General features: G+C 34.9%; 1 protein-coding gene across 2 annotated transcripts; it reads left to right on the top strand.

Annotated features, from left to right (window-relative positions):
• Positions 1-667: 667 nt before the first annotated feature.
• On the top strand, positions 668-17,568 carry LOC107590718 (MICAL-like protein 2). Of its 2 annotated transcripts, none has more exons than XM_016279626.1 (17): positions 668-943; positions 2,649-2,697; positions 4,609-4,750; positions 5,115-5,263; positions 5,482-5,609; positions 6,718-7,155; positions 8,954-9,277; positions 9,508-9,674; positions 10,788-10,836; positions 11,343-11,533; positions 12,593-12,660; positions 12,989-13,106; positions 14,023-14,125; positions 14,228-14,301; positions 14,567-14,681; positions 15,274-15,334; positions 16,486-17,568. In XM_016279626.1, the coding sequence occupies exons 1-17, from the start codon at positions 801-803 to the stop codon at positions 16,645-16,647; spliced, it is 2,481 nt and encodes an 826-aa protein (XP_016135112.1). In that variant the 5' UTR covers positions 668-800; the 3' UTR covers positions 16,648-17,568. The 2 variants fall into 2 exon arrangements, with proteins under 2 accessions (XP_016135112.1, XP_016135113.1); XM_016279627.1 differs by having other exon boundaries at positions 15,274-15,320; positions 16,486-16,665.
• The last annotated feature ends 5,778 nt before the right edge of the window (positions 17,569-23,346 follow it).

The following is a 23,346-nucleotide window of genomic DNA, read 5'->3' as shown; positions in this document are numbered from 1 at the left end:
AAAGCTGACGCTGGCTCCGCCGCATGTGCTTTTATAGCTTCCTGGTCATGATGTCACCCGCCCGTGACGTCTCGCTCAGCTATTAGACTGATTTCACATGTTATTCAGAGCATGGTCACAGAAGGCGTTCCACATATTGGTTTAGCCACCCCTTAGCACCGGTAGAGAAAAAATCTGGCGCGTGCCTGTTTGTAACAATAGCTGTTCTATCCAGATCATGTCTTTTTCATAAGGGCACATATACATATGAAAAAAAATTTTTTTGGTAACTTGTGTTTGGTACATTAATATGAAAATCATTCAGTACCATGGTATATATCAAAGTAGTAAGTTACCACGATATATCACAGGGTTGCCAGGTTTTCACAACAAAAACCCGCCCAAGTGCTACTCAAAACTAGTCCAATCGCGTTTCGGTGGGGGGGTCCTCCGGTAAAAAATCTCGTTCTCCGGGGAGTAAAATACGCGTTTTTTGCCGTTGTTCCCCTGGTAAGATTCGCATTCCAGGGGCTAAATATCACGTTTTTGGGGTCTCTTCAACCCGCGGCAAGTGTTAAAGTAGCCTAAAACCGCGGACTTGGCAACACTCATCAGGTACCAACCGTACCATGGAAGTCCTTTAAAAACGTTTACCTAAAACTCCACCCATGAAGACGTCATCATTTTCCCCAGGAGTTTCAGCGCTTTCTCAACTTCAGCTGACGGTGAGATCACTTTGTGTGGGTGAGCGTGGAAGGAGGCAATTTCAGATTCAGTGTTCGGTTTAAAGCACTAGTCCCGGCTTGAATCGCATTTGCACCATGGCTGCTGTGAAGGCGCTTCAACAGTGGTGCAAAATCCAGTGTGAAGGATATCGGGACGTGTCGATCACCAACATGACCACATCTTTCCGGGACGGTCTGGCTTTCTGCGCTCTAATTCACAAACACAGACCGGACTTGATGTAAGTAACAACCCCCATACAGCAAACGAAAGCGCGGTTTGGTGCTGCATTTTGCTCAGAAAAGCACAGCTTCTGAACTTTGGAAGAAAGTTTAAATGCTCAACATTCCAACGTAGAGATTGTTTAGAGTTTTATAGCTCGTTTCAGACTTTAGACCATATAGAACTGTGGTTCAAAACGAAATACATTTTTGAACTTAGGACGAGGACATTAGATCTTTTAGTACAGCATAGGATGGTATCATTAAAAGTTTCAATATGATGAGAATTTTTAGAGTGAAGATTGTTAGAACTTAGAAAAAAAGCAATGAAACTTTTATGCATCAAGTTGAAAAGTTTAGAACTTTAGAACATTGGTACTTTTAGTAACTTAAAATTAGATTATTAAATGTTTAGTAGCCTGCTTTATGACTTATAAGAACATCACCATTTTTTTTACATTTAGGAACAGACCATTATAATTTGTTACATTAAAACTTTATATATGAATAAGATTGTATTGACTTTTAGAATTCTGAATTAGAAGTTACATAAGGATGTTGGAACTTTTAGATCTTTGGATGACAAAACTATTAAACTATTTTAGATATTGGGCAACATTTTGTGCTTGAAATACTCAATTACACCAATAACACCATTACTTTAACATTCTAGTTGTTTATATGAATATAAAGTATATGTATATATTCTATATATGTATATATTCAAGTGAATATCTGGAACTTGAGTGTTGACATGACAGGCTACATGCTTGTGTTTGTATTAATGTCAGATTTACATTAATATTTGGCATGGGAAAATCCCTTTTCTGTCTGGTCTCAAATTGTTTGCTCTCTTGCAGAGACTTTGATTCTTTGAGCAAGGAAAATATCTATGACCCCCATACAGCAAACGAAAGCGCGGTTTGGTGCTGCATTTTGCTCAGAAAAGCACAGCTTCTGAACTTTGGAAGAAAGTTTAAATGCTCAACATTCCAACGTAGAGATTGTTTAGAGTTTTATAGCTCGTTTCAGACTTTAGACCATATAGAACTGTGGTTCAAAACGAAATACATTTTTGAACATAGGACGAGGACATTAGATCTTTTAGTACAGCATAGGATGGTATCATTAAAAGTTTCAATATGATTAGAATTTTTAGAGTGAAGATTGTTAGAACTTAGAAAAAAAGCAATGAAACTTTTATGCATCAAGTTGAAAAGTTTAGAACTTTAGAACATTGGTACTTTTAGTAACTTAAAATTAGATTATTAAATGTTTAGTAGCCTGCTTTATGACTTATAAGAACATCACCATTTTTTTTACATTTAGGAACAGACCATTATAATTTGTTACATTAAAACTTTATATATGAATAAGATTGTATTGACTTTTAGAATTCTGAATTAGAAGTTACATAAGGATGTTGGAACTTTTAGATCTTTGGATGACAAAACTATTAAACTATTTTAGATATTGGGCAACATTTTGTGCTTGAAATACTCAATTACACCAATAACACCATTACTTTAACATTCTAGTTGTTTATATGAATATAAAGTATATGTATATATTCTATATATGTATATATTCAAGTGAATATCTGGAACTTGAGTGTTGACATGACAGGCTACATGCTTGTGTTTGTATTAATGTCAGATTTACATTAATATTTGGCATGGGAAAATCCCTTTTCTGTCTGGTCTCAAATTGTTTGCTCTCTTGCAGAGACTTTGATTCTTTGAGCAAGGAAAATATCTATGAAAACAATAAACGGGTAAGATTGTTCACTTTATAAAATGATCTCTTTGCTAACTTTAATCGCATCTTTCTATAGTTGCCATTACCATAACAGTTTACATTTCTTTATCCATTTAGTTGTAACACAGCTTACATTTAATTCATTTTTGATTAACAGTTGTTGTTTTTGTTTTTATCTTTTGATATCGTAACGGTCTCAAAAATAATTAACCATAGAGTTTACCTCATATGACGACTAGACCTTCAAATTGAACATCAAGAACATGAAAAGGCAAATTAGCTAACATTTGGGACCATTTCTACTCTATAGGGTTCTTCAGTTGGCTACAAAGTTCTTTTTTGTTGTTGTTGTTTTTTTAAGATATAGATAAGTTCTTTGTGTAATGTAAAAATGCTCTCCTTGGCCTTAGCTTGTAAGTTTTTGGGTCCTTTATTTCAGGACAGTTGAGCAAAACAACTGAATCTGCTTTAAGTTTTCTGGGAAATGCCTTCATTCCGTAAAGATCACAACCCCATAATGTTAACAGTTAGCAAGTTTCCTAGACCTCTCATAGAGCTAATTGACCTATGTGTGGTTGACCAGGGTTAAGATGTGACACAGCCTATTCTTGTGGTTTCTTCTGTTTTTGCAACAGCTGAGTCACATGTTGTGCTGTTGTAGGCCATTATAAATCATCATCTGCACACTCTTACGTTCCTGTTTCCACGGAAAAGGAATGCTGTCCAAAAATGGTATTGTTGTGAAAGAGAGGGTAGAAAAGCATATTGAAAAGTACTGCAAAAGAAGCCCTAAGGAAGAGCTTTGTGAGCATGTAAGGCAAGCTTTCTTTCAAAACAGAGCTACTAGTGACAAAGCCAGTGAAAATGAAAGTGTTAAGATAAGGTAATGCATGGTTTACAGGGTGGAGATTCAGTATCAGGTAAGGAAAAAGCTGGCACCGACTAAGAGTTCAACGTTTTGTTGGTCTCATTCACAGAATTAGTAGTGCAAAGGGAATGAAATGTTGTGTCCCCTCTCGTCACTGTGCACTTTGATGTGAGAAAATATGTAAGATACACTGTGTACAAAAAATAAATAAATACAATTTGGCATGTAAGTTTTCGTTATGATCTGTAGCGATTCCCAGTTTTTACGTTTAGATTTGTGGTCTTGTTTTTTGAATGAATCTTTAAAGAGAAATAATCCATCTTTATTCCTTTAGATTTTATCTAGATTGTTTTCTCTTTCTCTCTCCTTGTTCATGTCTGCTCTTGTTTATTTTTGAATGAGGGTTTTTTTTTGTCCCAAAGAAATCCAGGCCAAGTTCACATTTTTGTGTGTGCATAATGGCATGGAGGAATTATAGTTCTACCACTCAATGCCTCTGGATGGAAAATCACCACAAATGACAAACTTTTGCCCAACTGTTCATCATTGTAACTGTATAAGCTGACTAGAAACTAACTAAAAGCTGAAGTAATGATGACATTATGAATGGGGTAATACTGACCAGACATTCTACAATGAAAAAACATCCTCCGTTTTGATAGCTAATGTCAAGCAATGTTTTCTGTGTAAGAGTGAATATAATAAAAGCAGAAATATTGTTGTTTAATTAGAAAAAAAGCCCTTAAATGTAATATTAATGTCCTTGTCAATTCCAAATTAATTTTTATTAACGGCTCAGTTTCTTCTTCTTTTGCAGCCTGTAGATATCAAACATGTCTTAAAATCTGGAATGAGTTTTGCGGGTGTAAGACTTGATAATAGGTGTATATAAATTTAAAAAACTCATTCAATAGGAAATCCTCTTATTGTTCTGCCACACAGATGTTCCAGAGATATTGTACACACTCACTGAAACGCCTTTATTGCTGAGAGCTAAATCACTCTTGTATAATCCTTGTCCTTCGCATTAAATTATTTATTTATTTCATTTTTAACCAGGCTTTCGAGGTGGCAGAGAAGGAGTTGGGTATACCTGCCTTGCTGGATGCTGAAGACATGGTGGCTCTAAAAGTGCCTGATCGCCTCAGCATTCTGACCTATGTGTCCCAGTACTACAATTATTTCCATGGACGCTCTCCTAGTAAGACATACACAAGCCCCCCAACAAATATCAGTACTGTCACTGCATAGATGTCATCCACCCAATTTACAAAATGTATGATTTTTTTCAGACATATGGATATCCAGAGGCCATAAAACAAAACATAATCTTGAGAAAAAGAAAAAGCTATGTTCAAAAAAGTACATTATGAATAAAAGATAATATAAATGGTAGTATAATGTGAAACCGTAAAAGTTTTACAACCCTGCAAACAGTAGTAAACTACATTTTTGCAATTCCATTTTGTGCCACATAAATTACACCCTTCACTTTTAAACTTAATTAGCACTTATTAATTTTTTTTTTAGCATTGTTAAAAACATTTCACTGTGTGAATGTGCAGTTGGAGGTATGGGAGGGATTAAAAGACCAGCTGAAGAGTCTAATGAAGCACCATCTGAGAAGAAGAACCAACCTATCATGGCTAAAGTTTTTGCCTCACCTAAACCAGCCACAGAGAACGTGACGCCTAAACCGGCAAATGATAATAAGGTACACTACACAACTCATCTGACACCTGTCAGCTCACATAGGAACTTTGGCAGTTCTGTATTGCTTGTGGAGTGTGTGTAATGCAAACTCATGGGTAGATAACAAACCTCGTCTTAGGTTACATAACTCTAATATGAAAATTTATGGTAAATATAATTTTAAACATATTTTTCATGACTAACTGATCTTGTTTTTTGTTTGTTTTTTTTTATTTCCAGAGAGAAGTTTTGGTTGAACGTGCCAATAAATCATCTCTGAGCAGCAGCTGTAGAGTGTGCAATGAACATGTTCACCTTGTGCAGCGCCACCTAGTAGATGGGAAACTGTACCACAGGAATTGCTTTAAGTAAGTACATTTATTTATTTATTTTTTGATCCATTGACCCTTTTATTAATTTGTTTTTAACCAAAAAAATAATGATTAATATAAATTAATTAATTAATTGGTAAAAATGACCATACTACTGGTCAAAAGTTTGAAATAATCAATAATTAATTAATATATATTTTTAAGTCAATTATGCTCACCTAGGCTCCAAGGCTCATTTGAACAAAAATACAATAAAAACAGTTATATTATGAAATTATTACATGATTTTATTATCAAAAGGGAAAGCAAAGCCATTTATACTGTTACACAAGGTTTCTATTTCAGATAAATTGTTTGAACTTTCTGTTCATCAAAGAATCCTAAAAAATGTATCACTGTTTCCAGAAAAATATTAAGCAGAAAAAACGGTTTTCAACATTGATAATAAGAATAATTATTTAATAGTTGAGCACCAATAATAATTGATAAAGTAATAATAATAATTGAATAACTGAGCATCAGAGACTGGAGTAATGTTTGCTGAACATTCAGCTTTGTCGTCACAGGAATAGATTACATTTTTAAAATATATTAAAGTAGGACACATTTGTTTAAAATTGTAGCAATATTTCACAATGTTACCATTTTTACTGTATTTTTAATCAAATAAATGCAGCCTTGGTGAGCACAAGAGACATTAAAAAAAAAAAAAATCGTAATTATTCCAAACTTTTGACAGGTAATGTGTACAGTATGTAAATTATCCCACCTCACATGACTAGTGAATTATGGATATAATGCTTGAATTGTCATAATAATGATTTAATTTGAGCAGTCTAATGTGGGAAACATTTTTGTAATAGCTGCCTGTTTGTAAATTCCTTTAATTGTTTGCTGTATGGCAACTATAATAGTTGTTTTGTTTTTTTTGGTCACCTGATTATTTAGCATAATACCAGTGAATAATAGCAATGAAATGTTTTTGCTCTGTCAAGAAGAGAGTGAAGATCATCATCCATCTCTTGATGTTTTGGAAGGCATTTACACTTGGTCTTTTCACGATCAGATAGTTATCCAGTGCAAATACCCCTTTAGACTTATTTTTTCTGACTGGTTTGTTAGTTACGATCTCTCTATTCAACAGATGCAAAGAGTGTTCCACTATTCTTCTCTCTGGCACCTACAAGCCTGGAAAGGAAGCGGGCACTTTTATCTGCAAGACGCACACAAGCATAAAGAAGCCTCTGAGGGCCCCGACCACACACATCACAGTGGCTCCACCAAAAACACTGTCAACTTTTATTAGCAAGACTGACCAGAATGCATCAGGTGGAGGTACTGGAAAAGCTGGTTTAAAACCGAGCACATCCAAACTTGGTTGGCTGGCCAATAAAAGTGACCGTACACCCACCCGTGAGTTACCTGTCATACCTACTCCAGCAGTTCAGCTCACGCCAGCACCAAAAACAACTCCAGCACCAGAGACTACAACCGTGAAAACCTCCTTTAGCCCCAGAACGCCCACAGTGTCTCTTAAACCTGCAATCAACAGTGTACAGAAGAACCAAGAAGCCAGAAAGAGGTGAGTGTCTTTCAGTTCAGTATTCTGATGTTTTATTGGACCAGTGTTGTTATTGTTAACTAAAACTATAAAAAAAAATCGTTTTGGATCATTGTAATAAAATATAAATATTAAATAAAAAATAAATGTTAACTTAAAAAACTTCAAAATCAATCAATTTGTTAAAACTAAAATAAAAAGAAATAGCTATATATAAATATATATTTAAAAAAAATGACAGTGCACACAACAAAAATATTAGAACTTAAACTAAATTATACTAAATCTTTATATATATATATATATATATACATATTTATACAACAGTTTGTTCTGGTTCTCAAATCTGATTGGTTGAGAACCGTGAGATATAGTACTGGTATTGCTACAGGAACGCCCTTTCACAATTTTGTATCACTCCGCTTGTTCTAGCCGCGTCTTTTTTTTTATTATTCACTGAGCTAATTGTAGAGTACGTTAGTCAATATAAGAAGAAACGTCTAGCTTCGCGGTCTCTCTCTCTCTCTCTCATTTGGATGCACGTCCTGCCGCATTGTTTCTCTCTTATAACCTCATTAGTTCTCACTAATAACCTAACTGAAGCAGCACATGCCCTTGATACGAATTCTAACAGTGATGTATGTTTAACTGTCAACTTGAGCTTTGAATCCGTGGCGGAAGGAAGTAGTTCCGCACAAAAGAGGGTTATTAGGCACTCCGTTGTTTCTTGTTTAATTACACGCATGTTCTGTCGAACTGTTGTATAAATGCAATATCACTCTCGTACTCGAGCGATACCTGCTCTATATCAGTGGCTGTGATTGCCTGCGGCCTCGTGCCTCTGGCCTAATCACAGCCATGTTGATATAGAACCAGTATTGCTCGAGTACTAGAGTCATTTGGATGCACGTCCTGCCGCATTGTTTCTCTCTTATAACCTCATTAGTTCTCACTAATAACCTAACTGAAGCAGCACATGCCCTTGATACGAATTCTAACAGTGATGTATGTTTAACTGTCAACTTGAGCTTTGAATCCGTGGCGGAAGGAAGTAGTTCCGCACAAAAGAGGGTTATTAGGCACTCCGTTGTTTCTTGTTTAATTACACGCATGTTCTGTCGAACTGTTGTATAAATGCAATATCACTCTCGTACTCGAGCGATACCTGCTCTATATCAGTGGCTGTGATTGCCTGCGGCCTCGTGCCTCTGGCCTAATCACAGCCATGTTGATATAGAACCAGTATTGCTCGAGTACTAGAGTGATATTGCTCATATATCTCAAACTGTTGAAGTGTATTTAAAAGATTGCTTTTATGCATATGTACCATGTCAGCTCATATTACATCTTTTATTTTATTGGCATGGCTCAAAACTGGACATATCGGCCAATACTGAATAGCGCATTTTCATTTCCCCTGTTTTAGTTTTTCTTTGCTGTCATCCAATGCGTATTTAAAGTGAATATTTCTGAACTTTAACAATTTAATAACACTACAGATTTCAAAATGAATATCCATTTTTCACAAATGTACATTATAATGTTGTGATGCCTAAATTCACTATCATTTAAACCGATTGATTTTAGTTTTTAATGTTTTTATTTTTTCAATTTATTGTTTAAATGTATTCTTTTTATTTTGAAATTGTTGTTTTGTTAATTCATATTATTATTGTTATTTATTTATACATTTATTTAGACAAAATTGAATTTAAATTTGAGCCTTTATGGTGATCAACCATATCATGACAATGGCAGGCTTATTGTATTGACCAGATCCTTTAAGGTTTTTTTTTTTTTTTTTTTTCCCCTTGGATAGATTCTTTGAGTCCAGCAGCAGTCCCAGCAGTACTGTGCCTGCCAGTAAGAACACCTCATCATACACCTCAACTATATCTGTGAGTACAGCAAGTGTTAAAACTCCTACACCAGAAAGCACAATACCTAGAGTCACTGCAGGAGCCACAGCTGGTAAAGGTAGAGTCCTGCTGCGGGTGAGAGACGGGGCAAAAACGCAGGACTCAGAAAAAGAGAAGGAGAATGCAAAGGAGAAAGCCAAGGCTGTGATCGGGAAGATGGTGATGGAGGAAAAAAATAACAACAGCTCGTCTCTGAGTCCAGCGGGGCTGAAAGCAAATGTCTGGTGAGCTACATTCCCCTGCTTTGAGTGCAGTATTTAGCTGGCAATTATTTTATTACTTGTTTTCACAGGGTGGAGGTGTACATGGGTCATAAATGATGCCGATTTATAGCCTTTATGTAATCAAGCCTGTTGAGTATTTTTTAAATTCATGGTTAAGTGTTTGTTGACATATTTGTGTACAAAGGCACATCCGTCATTAACACAATCTCCTCTCACTTTGGTTTCCATAGTAATGTTTCCCCTGTGGAATCAGGTGCTAAAGGCCCCTCAGGTAGGGTGCGTCTCAAAGCACTTGATACCAGTGTGGAACCTACTGCCCCCACTGCTGCATCGCCATCCTGGATCAAAGATACAACCTTATCCAGGCCTGCGAGCACGCTGTCGTCCAACAGCAAGGGTAAGGAAGACAAACTCACATATTTACTGCCACCCGATACCTTAGGTTTTTAATGTAGATGTGTTCAACATCAGGGTAAACAACTTTTGTTGGTCCTTAAACAACATTCCTGTCAAACAAAATCTCTTTGTGGCATCAGAATCAGAGAGAGCTTTATTGCCAAGTGTGCTTACACACACAAGGAATTTTTCTTGGTGACAGAAGCTTCCAGTACACAGACAGGTTGACAAGTGACAAGACAGATAACAAAAAATAAAAATAAGTGAGTAAAAAATAAATAAATATGCAAAAACAATAGACAGACAGTAAACAGTATGTGGTGGACTTCTGAAATGAGAAGCAAAATCCCCCTCTCCGTGTTAGAATATTATTATTATATTTATTTATTTACTTTTTTTTTACTGTAAATTCATTTCACATTTCCATTTGAGGTTTATGGTAAAATTAGGATGAGTTTAAGATAAATGATGTTCCATTTACCAGGAACCTCAAAAGCATCCAATATGTTCATATTTTTTTAAGTTTATATTTACATAATTTTTTGCATCAAAATATCATCAAGGTTATACAGTTTTAAAACTTCACTTCAATAGTAGCTACAATTATAAACAGTGAAACGGTATAAATAAACAGTAAAAAGCATATTTGCATGTATCAAGCCATCAGAGGTCAAAGCTTTATACATAAACCTAACCTCTAAATTAGGTTCTAAAAAGTCTCTAAATCTCTAAAAATTGAAATTATAACTTGACAAGAACTTTGTTCAATTTGCTGGTTTGGTGGTCAAGAACAACATCTCTTATTATCATCAATGTTGAAGCAATTGTGCTGCTTTATATTTTGTGGAAACTGTGATTAGATTTTTTTTTTTTCCAGGAATTTGTTGAATAGAAAGTCCAAAAGAACAGCATTTATTTGGAATAAAATATTTTGTAACACTATAAATGTCTTTACTGTCAAATTAGATGAATTGTATATGTCCTTGCTGAAGGACATAGAGTAGTTGTAAGCCAAAAAACTGGTTTGATTTATTGCTAAAAATGTTACTCTAAGACCAAAATGTCTACTATGTCCATTTATGAATGGAAATCGTTTTTTTTAATGTAATTTCAGAAAACAGTACAGCTCCATCTGACTGGAGGTCCATGCTCAAGCCTGTAAAGTAAGTTGTGCTAGTTTCTGTTGTCTTTCCAAATGAAACCTGCTTTTGATCTTTAATAATAATGTCTTGTACTTTAATATTTTTTTAATCAGACAGCTGAAAGATATTGTCATGTTCTTTCTCAGTAAAATCATTTAATAAGTTATTCTCTATATGATTTCCCTAACCAAATCATCCCTCTCTTCATTGATTAACTGGTTTGCCAGACGGTCTGTCCCGCCCACTCCTTCACGCTCTTTTGTGATTGGTTCTTTTGATGGGCGTGTTAACCCACTGCGCCCAATAAGACCAGCAGTGGGTCGTATCTGAAAGTCCCCAGAGCAATAGAGCTCAGTGCACATGTAATTCCCCCATGAAGATCTTTCACCTGTAACTACCCCTTTAACTTGCCTCAACCTCACAAACTTTCACCTGTCAGAGGTGAGAGAAGCGATGCAAAACATTTAGTTGCTCAGAAACAAAACAGAAAAGTTCAATATCTTTTAATCTCTTTTCCTTTTTATTAGAACTGTCGGTTCCACAGAAAGCACTGGCTCACCCTCCAAGAGGCCGGAAGCAGTTTCCTCTCCACGGACATCAGGTCCTGGAATCTCTCAGACATCTGTTCCAGCACCTTCTACCACAAACATCGCCACTAGCGTCAACTCGCCCAAAGCTCCCTCACCTAGCCCAATGAAAAACGGGCCTAAACACAATGGTAAGATCTTAGGAAAATGTGTAGAAATTGGTTTGTTGTTAATTTTTATTTTCCAACAGTGAACACATACTTTTTTTAATAACTTTGCAAAAATCACGAAGCAAAAATGTACCAATTAAAAGTTTATTATATACTTTTTTCAAAATATTTATTATGTGTGGGTTGATACTTTAATACTTTATCTGAAAACAAGTATTTTTACTATTGTTTATATACTATTATAGTATGGGTTTGTTGTTAATTTTTATTTTCCAACAGTGAACACATACTTTTTTTTAATAACTTTGCAAAAATCACGAAGCAAAAATGTACCAATTAAAAGTTTATTATATACTTTTTTCAAAATATTTATTATGTGTGGGTTGATACTTTAATACTTTATCTGAAAACAAGTATTTTTACTATTGTTTATATACTATTATAGTATTAGTATTTTGAATTAATCGAAGATATAAAAATATACAGTAGGCTTTCATTTTTAAATACATTTTTTTTTAAAACAATTTTTTTTAAATAAATTTGTGTTTTTTGTCATTAGTATTAGTTTTTAAAATTTTATTTGAGTCGTTTTAGTACTTCAACCTATTTATTTAATTCAGCGCAATATTTCTGATTTCTAAGTTTTACGTTTATTTTTCATCTAATATTTGTTTTAGCTTTATTTCAGTTACCAAAAAAAACGTATGTAAAAAAAAAAATAATAATAATAACAACACTGCTAAAAACTAGTATAATTTTGCTTCTCGTGTAAATATTTTGATTTGATGTTAAAATGTTGTTGATACTGTGATACAAGATCAAGATACTGATTAAGGATTTGATTTTTCCAGTGTATGATTACCATTTTTTCACACATCAGGTTATGAACATAGTCCTACAGTGTCACAAATACATGATATTATCATGATCCAATGTCCAAAAACTGTGGTAATACCATAATACTTTATGTAAGAGGTGTCAGGTGCAGTCAAACATGCAATACAATAAAGGAATACTGCATGCAGTACATTTGTTTCTTAGTTTCTCTATTTCATCAGTCCGTTTTCATCTTTCTTCCAGACTCCAGCAGTGGCAGCAGTGTATCTCCTGTTAGTCCCTCAGGGACTGAAACTCACAAATTGCACAAGGTGTGTGTCAAAACAATAATTGCATGTGTTATCTGCTCTTGTGCATTTCTGTCTTCACTGAAGTGTGTGAGTGTTCAGGGATTACTTTGTCAAGGGGCCTATTTAGATTTTGGAGAGTCGAAGGACCTTTGGGGCACAGTTATCTTTGAATAGACTGTTAGAATCAAAATAGAGGGACTTCAAAGTAAGCCCAGACTTTTGAACCATATTTTCATTCCTCTGATAGACTAAAAAGCACTGAAAGGAATAAATAAACCACTGAGGATCTGTACAAAGTCATTTGTGCAGGAAGTTTACGTTTGGCATATTGTGTGTCTGTTTGCTTTAGCCGGGTTACATTCCCAAGGAAGACATTCAAAAAGAACTGAAGGAAATTGAGAAGAATATGAACGAGTTGGAGAAAAGAGGAGTAGAGCTGGAAAAACATCTCCGACAATGTGATGAGGGTCTGTACACACACACACACACACACACACACACAGACACACTCAAAAAACAAACAAAAAAAACAGCTTGCCTTTTACAAAGAATGAATGAATAGCCTTTTGTCAGATCCACTTGTCACACTCATATGATAAAGGAAGAATTATTTTACTGTGTCCCTTTAATTTGCCAAATAAATTGAGGCATATTATGAATTGTATAATTTACAACTTTTCACATTTCTATTTAAAATTTTTTTATATTTATTTAAATAGTTTACGATTTTAGAAAAAAAATCATTTTATATAAAAAAGTAAACAATGAAATTGTTTTAAACTCATTACAATGCCTAAATGAAACTTGATCATAACTTCAATTCAAGTTTATTTGTGTAGCGCTTTTCACGATACAAATCGTTGCAAAGCAACATTACAGAAAATTAAGTTTCTACAATATTTAGTAGTAGCTTATCAGTGGTGACTGTCAGTTAATGTACATATGGCAGAAATGTACCGAAAAATCAATTAAAGACGTAATCAAACAGACGATGAACACTGTTAACAGCGATTATTATAACTGTACACTAATGAATTCAGAATGAGAGGATGTTTGTTTTAGAAGACTGTATTAGTGGTTTAAGCGTTATTTAAACATGCATAGTAAAAATGTAAGTATTCCAAGACTAGATGTCGTCCTCTGGTGCTCCAGCAGATGGAGACAAATATTAGAGATGTAGATTTTCAACTTTTAAAGGGATAGTTCACCCAAAAATGAAAATTCTGTCAACATTGATGTCGTTCCAAACCTGTATGAGTTGCTTTCTTATGTTGAACACAAAAGAAGATATTTTGAAGATTGCTGGTAATCAAATAGGTCATCCTAACGAATGCAATTATGTGTAAAGGAATCTTGCATTTCTTGTTTTTTTTTTTTATTCAGAAGGAGAAGAGGACACATTAATGAATGACTTAATGGTGGACTGGTTTACCCTCATCAGAAACAAACAGGTCTACCTGAGACGCGAATCCGAGCTTGTGTACATGTATGTGTAAACTGCTGAATTACTGGAATGCTGATAGTGAATATCTAATATATTTCTAAATGTGCATTAAACGTTTTGTTATTTGTGTTTATGTTATGATAGTGCCAAGACACAAGATCTAGAGGAAGAGCAGCCCAGTGTTGAGGCCGAACTCAGGAAGCTGCTGGACAAACCAGGTTGAAAAAGTCAAGCATCATTTGTTTGCAGATGCCACTTGGTTTAATATTTTGTTTGTGTAGTGCAATGGCATTCATACTTTTTGGGCTAACTGTATCAGTGGATGATAATGAAGCTTTGTGTAGACTGTTGTAAACACAAACAACTGACAGATTACATGATTTGATTTATTCAAGAGATCTACATTTGTTTAAAAGCTTTAACGCTTCATTTCACATTTGTGTAAGTCTAATCTAGCTATAAAATGCTGTTTCTATCTTGTAGAGCATCTGAAGACATCTTGGGATCGTAAACGAGAGGAAGAGCTGATGGCCAAACTTGTGGGGATTGTGAACGATCGGAATGCCATTGTGGAGGGGCTGGATGAAGACAGACTGAGGTGTGCAACACATTCAATTCAATTCAAGTTTATTTGTATAGCACTTTTCACGATACAAATCGTTGCAAAGCAACTTTACAGAAAATTAGGTTTCTACAATATATTTAGTAGTAGCTTATCAGTGGTGACTGTCAGTTAATTGTACATATGGCAGAAACGTACGGAAAATCAATTAAAGATGTAATCAAACAGACGATGAACACTATTAACAGCAATTATTAATATGATGCATTCAAACTTATAGCAAAACATATCATATCCTATCATCCTTGCCTAAACATCCTTGGCTACATCAGCAGAAGAGTTGAAAGATAATATAAACTTTATAAGCTTTATAATAATATACACAGTATGACCAGGTACATTCATTAAAGTAATCTATATTTGTTTATTTATTATAAAATGCACATTATGACTAGGTGCATTCATTAAAGTAAATGGGGCATTTATTTTATTTCTTTTTTTTATGTATTTAGTATGCTACATTGATTAAATTGGAACATTGATTAAATTGAGTATTTATTCTGTATTTTTTTTTATTTTTTTTTTATATATTTGTATTGTTTAATTCTTTTTGTTCATTCATTTACAGGGAGGAAGAGGAGGATGAGGAGCTGAATAAGATGATGCAGAATCTTGGTAAGTATGATTACGTATGTATTATGATTATGTCTGTTTAAATAGCATCAAAACCTGAGAATAAAACTGTTTTGCATAATTTTCCCCATAAGCTTTTGAAAAAGGCGGAGAAAACTGTGCAAAAGAAATATTTAACCTTTAAAAATGAATCACATTTTAATGAATTGCCACAAATTTCCACCGCAATTCTTGTAAAAGAGGTTTTTCAAAGATATGACAGTTTCTTATTTTACAACAAATTACATTTCCCTAGCTAGAAACCGATTACTGTGCACCAGCTGGCTCTGATTTTAAAGAGGCAGACATTTGCAGCCAACTCTATTTATTATGGTCCATTGGATGTCTGTTGGATGATTCAAAATGAACATCCCTTCCTGTTTGCAAATAATAAGAGGCTGGCAACAGAGAGACAGTTGTTTATTGTCACCATTTGTTCACTGATGGCACAGAGGATTATTATTGTTAAGGTTTAGAGTCTGTTTCTAGTCAACATAATAATATAAACTGATATATTTGGTTTATAATTGTAAAGCTGATTGCACATGAGATTTTTACTCAAGGGCAACATTTTAATTAAGGCACTGGCATCTAAAGTGCTAAATACAGAAAGCTCTGAAAGTTTTCTAATAAAAACTTGCAATAATTGCACAATATTGTTTGCACTTTCAACCAAGCAGTTCCGAGGTTCGGCAAGTCAGGTTGTTGATGCTGAAACAAAATGTTTATTTTTGGAATAACTGACACCTGTGCAACTGTCCGCCAACTGACTCAAAGTGCTATGAATCTTGGGAGTAATTGCTCCATGCATGTTTATATATTCCACGATTTGAAAGGCCAAACAGGAAAAGTATTGCAACCCATTTTGATTTAATGATCACTAATGGAAACCATAGATATCTAGCCTTGGCTAATGATCTGCCTGCTTTTTCAATGCTAAAATGAGTTATAATAAAATGTATAATTTACCAACCCAATTAAACCAATGCATAAATGTGGGCAAAAGTCATAACCATTTGCAATTCATGACATAAAAACTGCCAGAAAGCCCTGGGAGCGTTTACTCTGATGTTCTGTGGTCACCATTAGTAAATGACCTCTTGGTTTCTCTTGAAATTAACTATATGTACCTTGCAGTTAAGAATGTGTTATGCTCTACCATTTGCAGATAAGAAGAAAGAAAAAGGCAGGAGAAAATCCATATCCCGGTGGTTTAGTTTTAAAAGTAAACGGGCGCCTGCAGAAGACTGATCCTCATGGTGTGTGTGTGTGTGTGTGTGTGCGCGCGTGTGCGTTTTGTCCCAGACTGAATGTTTCTGCTGCAGTTTGAGGTCAGATCACCAAATCTAAATTGTAGTTACACAGCCTTCTACAAATGGTATTTTTTATGATATCACATCATGTATTTTCACACTCATATTTTTGCACATTTTTCATCTGTCTCCCCATCTCCTGTCTTTGTGGGTGTGATTTATGCATTTGTTAGCAAATGTTTTGCACTTGAATTCTTTGTATAATGTTAATTGTATCTCTCAGTCAGTGTTTCATTAGGGAATTGGACTGTGTTGAGAGAAAAGTCTTAGTCATATTGATTCATATTGAATCAAAGCTGAAAATGGACATGGGTTAAGGTCCGACCTAAACTGTATTCACTCTCTGACACTTGACTTTTTACTAAGTATTTTTAATTGAGAATATCACTCATTTTTGCTGAAAACTTTTCTATATCATTTCATTTTAATGCTGTGTTATCCTGGCTCACTTCTAGTATCTCAGCAGCAGGGGGCAGACAATGACTGATTTCAGCCATAGGGCCGTATGCCATCTGTGAGAGAACTGATTTAATATGGTCTTTTTAAAGAAATTATTTAGGATTCTTCATTTAAAAGCCTGTGTTGTTTTGCTTTTAACCACTGCCCAGGTAGCTTTATATTGATTTTTATTTTTCCTGTGTTTTTTTTCCCCCATAAAAATTAATTGCCTTCATATGATCTGCACTTTTTTTTTTCTTCAAATGTTCTTGCTCTCTCTTTTCGCTGTATTTGATCAAAGGCCTTGAGTGAGTGTAACTGTTTAACTATTTGCACCACAGTGGTTGCCTAACTGTTTTTAATTTAAGCTAGAAGGTCTCTATTTTTTTTTACCAAGTACCCAGCATTTCATTTCAAAACTTTATACTGTGTACAATAAATTGCAATAGTCAACATGAATGCCTTTGTCTTTTTAGTCCATCTGCAGTTATTAAATATGATTACACCCTTTCTCTGCTGAAGTACTTTTTAGTTACTTTTTCCCTTCCATTAGCAAAGCACAGATTTGTTTGCATACTTTTGTTTCACCAGAATTGTTGTGTAAGCACTACAAATTACTGTGTAATGAATGCAAAAAAAAGACCTTTTAGGTGTATTCAGTTATTTTTCACCAAGATCGCAAATCTGAGCCTCTGTTATTTCTAAATAAGTGAAATGCCATCTTTCATCATTTTCATATAATGGTAAAATGCATTTTAACTGTAATATTGTTTTATACATATGTAATATATCAGTTTTTATTTACTACACTAAGATTTTTAAAACTCTTTTTGAAAGAAATCTCTTAAAGGGGTCATATGATGCGATTTCAATTTTTCCTTTCTCTTTGGAGTGTTACAAGCTCTTGGTGCATAAAGAAGATCTATAAAGTTGCAAAGACTAAAGTCTCAAATCCAAAGAGATTCTTTATAAAAGTTAAGAGTCAGCCACACCTACCTAAAACGGCTCGTTCTAACACGCACCCACATGTCTACGTCACGATGTGGGAAGATTTGCATAACACCGTCCAAATGTTCACGCAAAGAAAGAAGGCGTAACTTTTATTCTCGCTGTAGAATTGTTGCTGCGATGTCGTGAAGACGCTGTGTGTTTTGTTGTGAAAGCGAAACTACTTTGTTTGGCCTTCCAAAAGAGGACGATATCCTCTTCGTCATGCCTAGAGCTGATCCGTGCTGGTCGCTGAGGAAATACATCAACTTCGCGCTGTGGATCGCCGGATTGGCTTTCACCGTGGACGAAGCAGAGTCCAGCCTGAGGTCGTCACATGCGGTTGCCTCAGGCCTGCCGGCCGCCGCTCACTCAAGGCCGCCGTGTGTGACGCTGTTTCATTGTGAAAGCGAAAATACTTTGTTTGGTCTTCCAAAAGAGGACACGACTAGAATTCAGTGGTTAAGTTGTATTTACAACACTGTTCCAGAACACTTCAACCCAAATATTCAGATGTGTGCAGCGCATTTTATGGAGGACTGTTTCCTGATCCTGGTAGAGTAGACTACAATGCTGGCTGTTCTGACTCAGACTGTAAGTACGTTTTTTATATATATATAAAGAATTTGCCACTGACGATTCAAACGCAAGTTTCGAGCAGTGCTTGTTTGTCATTTCTCTGATCACAAATGCAGACATGGTTTTATGTTTACGCAGTGCGATGCAACGTGTAAAAAGACAGTACAAGTCATTATAATCAGTAATTATGTCCCCACTGAATGCAACAAATGCCACGTTTATATTGGGTTTTAATGTTTTTGTCTCGTCGCTCCGGCCGGACAGGGCATCACAGTATGGTAAGGGGCGTAATATTTCCGTCACACGCTTGAGATATTCGGCCAATTACAACGCACTGGATAGCTGGCCAGTCACAGCACACCTCGCTTTTCAGACCGATGAGCTTTGTAAAAATCTACGCATTTCAGAAAAGCGGGGCATAGAGGAGAAATAATAATGTACAGTGACTTTAAACCGCATAAACATTTCATTACACCAAATACACAAAATAATGTTATTTTTAGCAGCATCATATGACCCCTTTAAGCAAAATATTTTAAAACATCACAAATACAGTAATATTGTGAAATATTGCATTTTAAAATAACTGTTTTCTATTTTAAAATGTAACTTCCTACGATGGCAAAGCTGAATTTTCAAAAAATGTTCTTATCAATGTTGCTGCTTAATATTTTTGTGGAAACCAAGATTTTTCAGGATTCTTTGAACAGAAAGTTCAAAAGAACAGCATTTATTTTAAATTATTTTTTTTTTACATTAAAGTTGACTTTTTATCATTATAATGTGTCTTTGCTCAATAAAAGCTTTTAAAAAATCTTACTGACCACAAACTTTTGAACTATATGTGTATGTGGACTGGAAGGAAAAGGCTCCTTTGTGTAAAATAACATGCTTTATAGCTCTTCATGTCTCCTGTATGGATGATCCGACTATATTGACACTGCATTAAAATGCCTGAACAACTAAAAGTAAACACTCTTGGAAAAAACCTAGCAGTGAAGAATCTTAAAATAAACTGAATGCTTGGACTTCTTTTGGAGATTCTCTATGAAACTGACACATTAGCCTATGTCTGTGTACACTCACTTGACCAAGATTTATCTTAATAATGTATGTTAGCATTTGTGTATCTTGCAGCATGTGTTTGCAGGCTTCTAATGCATACAAATTTATTCCTATTCTGCCTCTGTTTGGCTTTGTCAAAAATCTGAGGCGACACAGCTTATAGAGCATGTGAGACCACAAGAATAGGAATGCCAACATATGCTAATGTATGTGTTGACTGTCAGCACTGACATGGCGAGTGGATTACCTGTGTTTCCTTCCATCTGATCCACTGAAAGTGTCTACAACCGAGGACATCCCATTGAGCTTTACATGTGCCACAGCTTTTGAAATGCATTTATGCTAAGAGTGTTTGTTGCTGCTTGAATGGAGTGATGAATAGGCTATAAGTTTTCTTAAAGGGATAGTTCACCCAAAAATGAAAACTACTCCATGATTTACTCATCCTCAAGCCATTGGTGTATATGACTTTCTTCTTTCTTCTTGCAAGACTAGAATGTTCTTACCGGAGCTTTCGCTATGCCTACGTCCTACATCATCCACTGGAACGCCACTCTCTTGTGAACCCACGTACGACAGTTAGCGGAATGCTAGAGATTACGGTTTAAGTTTTATATATGGATATTTTTCTTACACATGCATCAATTCTCTTCAGAAGGCCTTTATTGACCCCTCGGAGCCGTGTGGAGCACTTTTTATGATTGATGGATTAACTTTTTTGGGCTTCAAAATCTCGACCACTATTAACTGCCATTATAAAGCTTGGAAGAGCCAGGACACGTGTTTATAATAAAGAGAACGTTATCATCCGTTATTGGTGTGAACAGGCCTTTAAAAATTAGAACTTGGCTAAAAGAGAAAATTCTGTAATTTACTCACTCTCATGTCGTTCCAAACCTGTATGGGTATTAATTCCTCTGCTGAACACAAAAGAAGACGTTTAGCAGAATGTTCAAGCTGCTCTTTTCCATATAGTGAAAGTAAATGATGAACAGTGGTTCTCAAGCTCCAAAAAAATAAATGAACATTCAATTTTGAGATTGAAAGCTTTGAGAGATTTTAGAGCTACAACAAAGGAAGATTTTTAGTTAATGTTTATATAATAATAAACACTTATTTCCCTTTTAAGGCTCTTTTTATCATCCTCAGAGCTTGAAAGTCCTTGGTCACCATTCACTTTCAAAGATCTTCTGTATTCCAGGAAAGAAAGAAATCATGTGATTTGTGAAAGAAAGTTTATGATACTATGTTTTATTGAAGGTTGAGTTGTTGTTGTTTTTCAATTTATACAGTCTTATTATGACTGTATACAACTTTTATCTTGGAGGCTTTGTTTGTGAAAGACAGAGAATTTATCTGCTGGTGATTAATTTCAAAACACTGGGCGGATACATGTAATTGTTTTCTTTCAGTAGGTTCACTGTGCTGAGTAATGAAATTTATCGTCATTAATGATCTGGGATAAATGAATATAAGCACACACACATATGCATGTAAGGTGGAATATAAGCACCTCGTGTGTGATTTAGCAGAATGTTCAAGCTGCTCTTTTCCATATAGTGAAAGTAAATGATGAACAGTGGTTCTCAAGCTCCAAAAAAATAAATGAACATTAAATTTTGAGATTGAAAGCTTTGAGAGATTTTAGAGCTACAACAAAGGAAGATTTTTAGTTAATGTTTATATAATAATAAACACTTATTTCCCTTTTATGGCTCTTTTTATCATCCTCAGAGCTTGAAAGTCCTTGGTCACCATTCACTTTCAAAGATCTTCTGTATTCCAGGAAAGAAAGAAATCATGTGATTTGTGAAAGAAATTAGTTTATGATACTATGTTTTATTGAAGGTTGAGTTGTTGTTGTTTTTCAATTTATACAGTCTTATTATGACTGTATAAAACTTTTATCTTGGAGGCTTTGTTTGTGAAAGACAGAGAATTTATCTGCTGGTGACTAATTTAAAAAAACTGGACGGATACATGTAATTGTTGTCTTTCAGTGTTCACTGTGTTGAGTAATGAAATTTATCGTCATAAATGATCATCGTCATAAATGATCTGGGGATAAATTAATATAAGCACACACACATATGCATGTAAGGTGGAATATAAGCACCTCGTGTGTGGGGAGATTTCTGGGAAAGACATTAGAGATGGAAAAGCTATCTACACTGACCTGGAGAGATAGCCCGTGTCAGACTCAGCTACCATGTGCAGAGCTCTGCACAAATACACACACACACACAGCTGCACGAGTGCACACACGTATTTGAGGTTTGAACTAAAAACTATCAGTTACACAAATTCACATTATATTTGATGACTCAGTAAAACAGTAAACACCCATGAAGGGTTGTGAGCATACTTTACAGAGAGTTTCCTATTTTATGGGAACGTACATTTTTTCAATTTGCGAAAAGATAACGTTTTCAGGCCTGCAGAGATAGAAATAAGAGAAATGACCAGTTTTGAATATTAGAGTTCACTGATGAGAGAGCAGATTGGCTAACGGCTTCACGAGTGCACACACGTATTTGAGGTTTGAACTAAAAACTATCAGTTACACAAATTCACATTATATTTGATGACTCAGTAAAACAGTAAACATCCATGAAGGGTTGTGAGCATACTTTACAGAGAGTTTCCTATTTTATGGGAACGTACATTTTTTCAATTTGCGAAAAGATAACGTTTTCAGGCCTGCAGAGACAGAAATAAGAGAAATGACCTGTTTTGAATATTAGAGTTCACTGATGAGAGAGCAGATTGGCTAACGGCTGGTATATACAACATTGCACAGACCCTGAATTTTTATTCTATATTTAAGGAATTGCTCACCCAAAAATGAAAATGTGCTGAAAATTTACTCACCCTGAGGACATCTAAGTAGATGAGTTTGTTTTCTTATCAGAACAGATTTGGAGAAATTTAGCATTACATCACTTGCTCAACGATTGATCCTTTGCAGCATAAACATGAAATAAAATATAATATATTAAATATATTTATATTAATTGTGTTAAAGGTAGCACTCTTAAGTCTTTACAAACTGTTGTTTCTATCGCTGTAGGAGAAAAAGACAGTCATTTCCACAACTGAAGTCACTCCATACTGAAAACATAAATAAAAAATAATTACTGGAAACAAACAAATCTTCATTGTCTTGCATATTTGATTACACTCTTCTTTCTTTACCATTATTGAATGTTTATCACGATGATAGAATGCCTTTTGGTCTCTGTGATGATATTTGCACGCACATTCTCTATTTGAATTCATTCTCTGGTTTAATTAAGCTCACAACGACCAATGTAATTACTTCTGACTTGGTAAATGAAGCTAGTTAGGGTTTGGCAAAAATGTACTTCATATTCAGCGATACTGATTTCATTATTACATGTTTTGTTGTTTATTGGACAAGCTAGATGTGAAGACGTCCTAATCTCTTTCATGTAAAAGAAAAAAAATAAATCTTCCATGTGGAGAAAACGCTGAAGTAGCACAATGCCAGTGTGTCTTGAACAAATCATAAAAGCAAACAACTTTAAAGGGGAAAAACTAGAACGGTCTTGTTGTCAGAGATGTGGCCAAGCTTTGATTTGTTGAACATTTTCATTTCCAATGTTCCCCCTTATCTTTCCTGTCAT

This window comes from Sinocyclocheilus grahami, unplaced genomic scaffold (genome assembly GCF_001515645.1).
Source record: "Sinocyclocheilus grahami isolate Dianchi unplaced genomic scaffold, SAMN03320097.WGS_v1.1 scaffold132.1, whole genome shotgun sequence".
Classification (NCBI taxonomy): Eukaryota; Metazoa; Chordata; class Actinopteri; order Cypriniformes; family Cyprinidae; genus Sinocyclocheilus; species Sinocyclocheilus grahami.
Note: the sequence above shows the minus strand (reverse complement) of the source record. Positions and strands in the feature narration are given on the sequence as shown.

Excerpts from the sequence above, each read along its gene's own strand:
- LOC107590718 (XM_016279626.1), top strand. The coding sequence starts at position 801 with ATGGCTGCTGTGAAGGCGCTTCAACAGTGGTGCAAAATCCAGTGTGAA. Across the intron at positions 944-2,648 it reads AAACACAGACCGGACTTGAT|AGACTTTGATTCTTTGAGCA; the intron begins GTAAGTAACAAC and ends GCTCTCTTGCAG. Across the intron at positions 13,107-14,022 it reads TCTCCGACAATGTGATGAGG|AAGGAGAAGAGGACACATTA; the intron begins GTCTGTACACAC and ends TTTTTTATTCAG.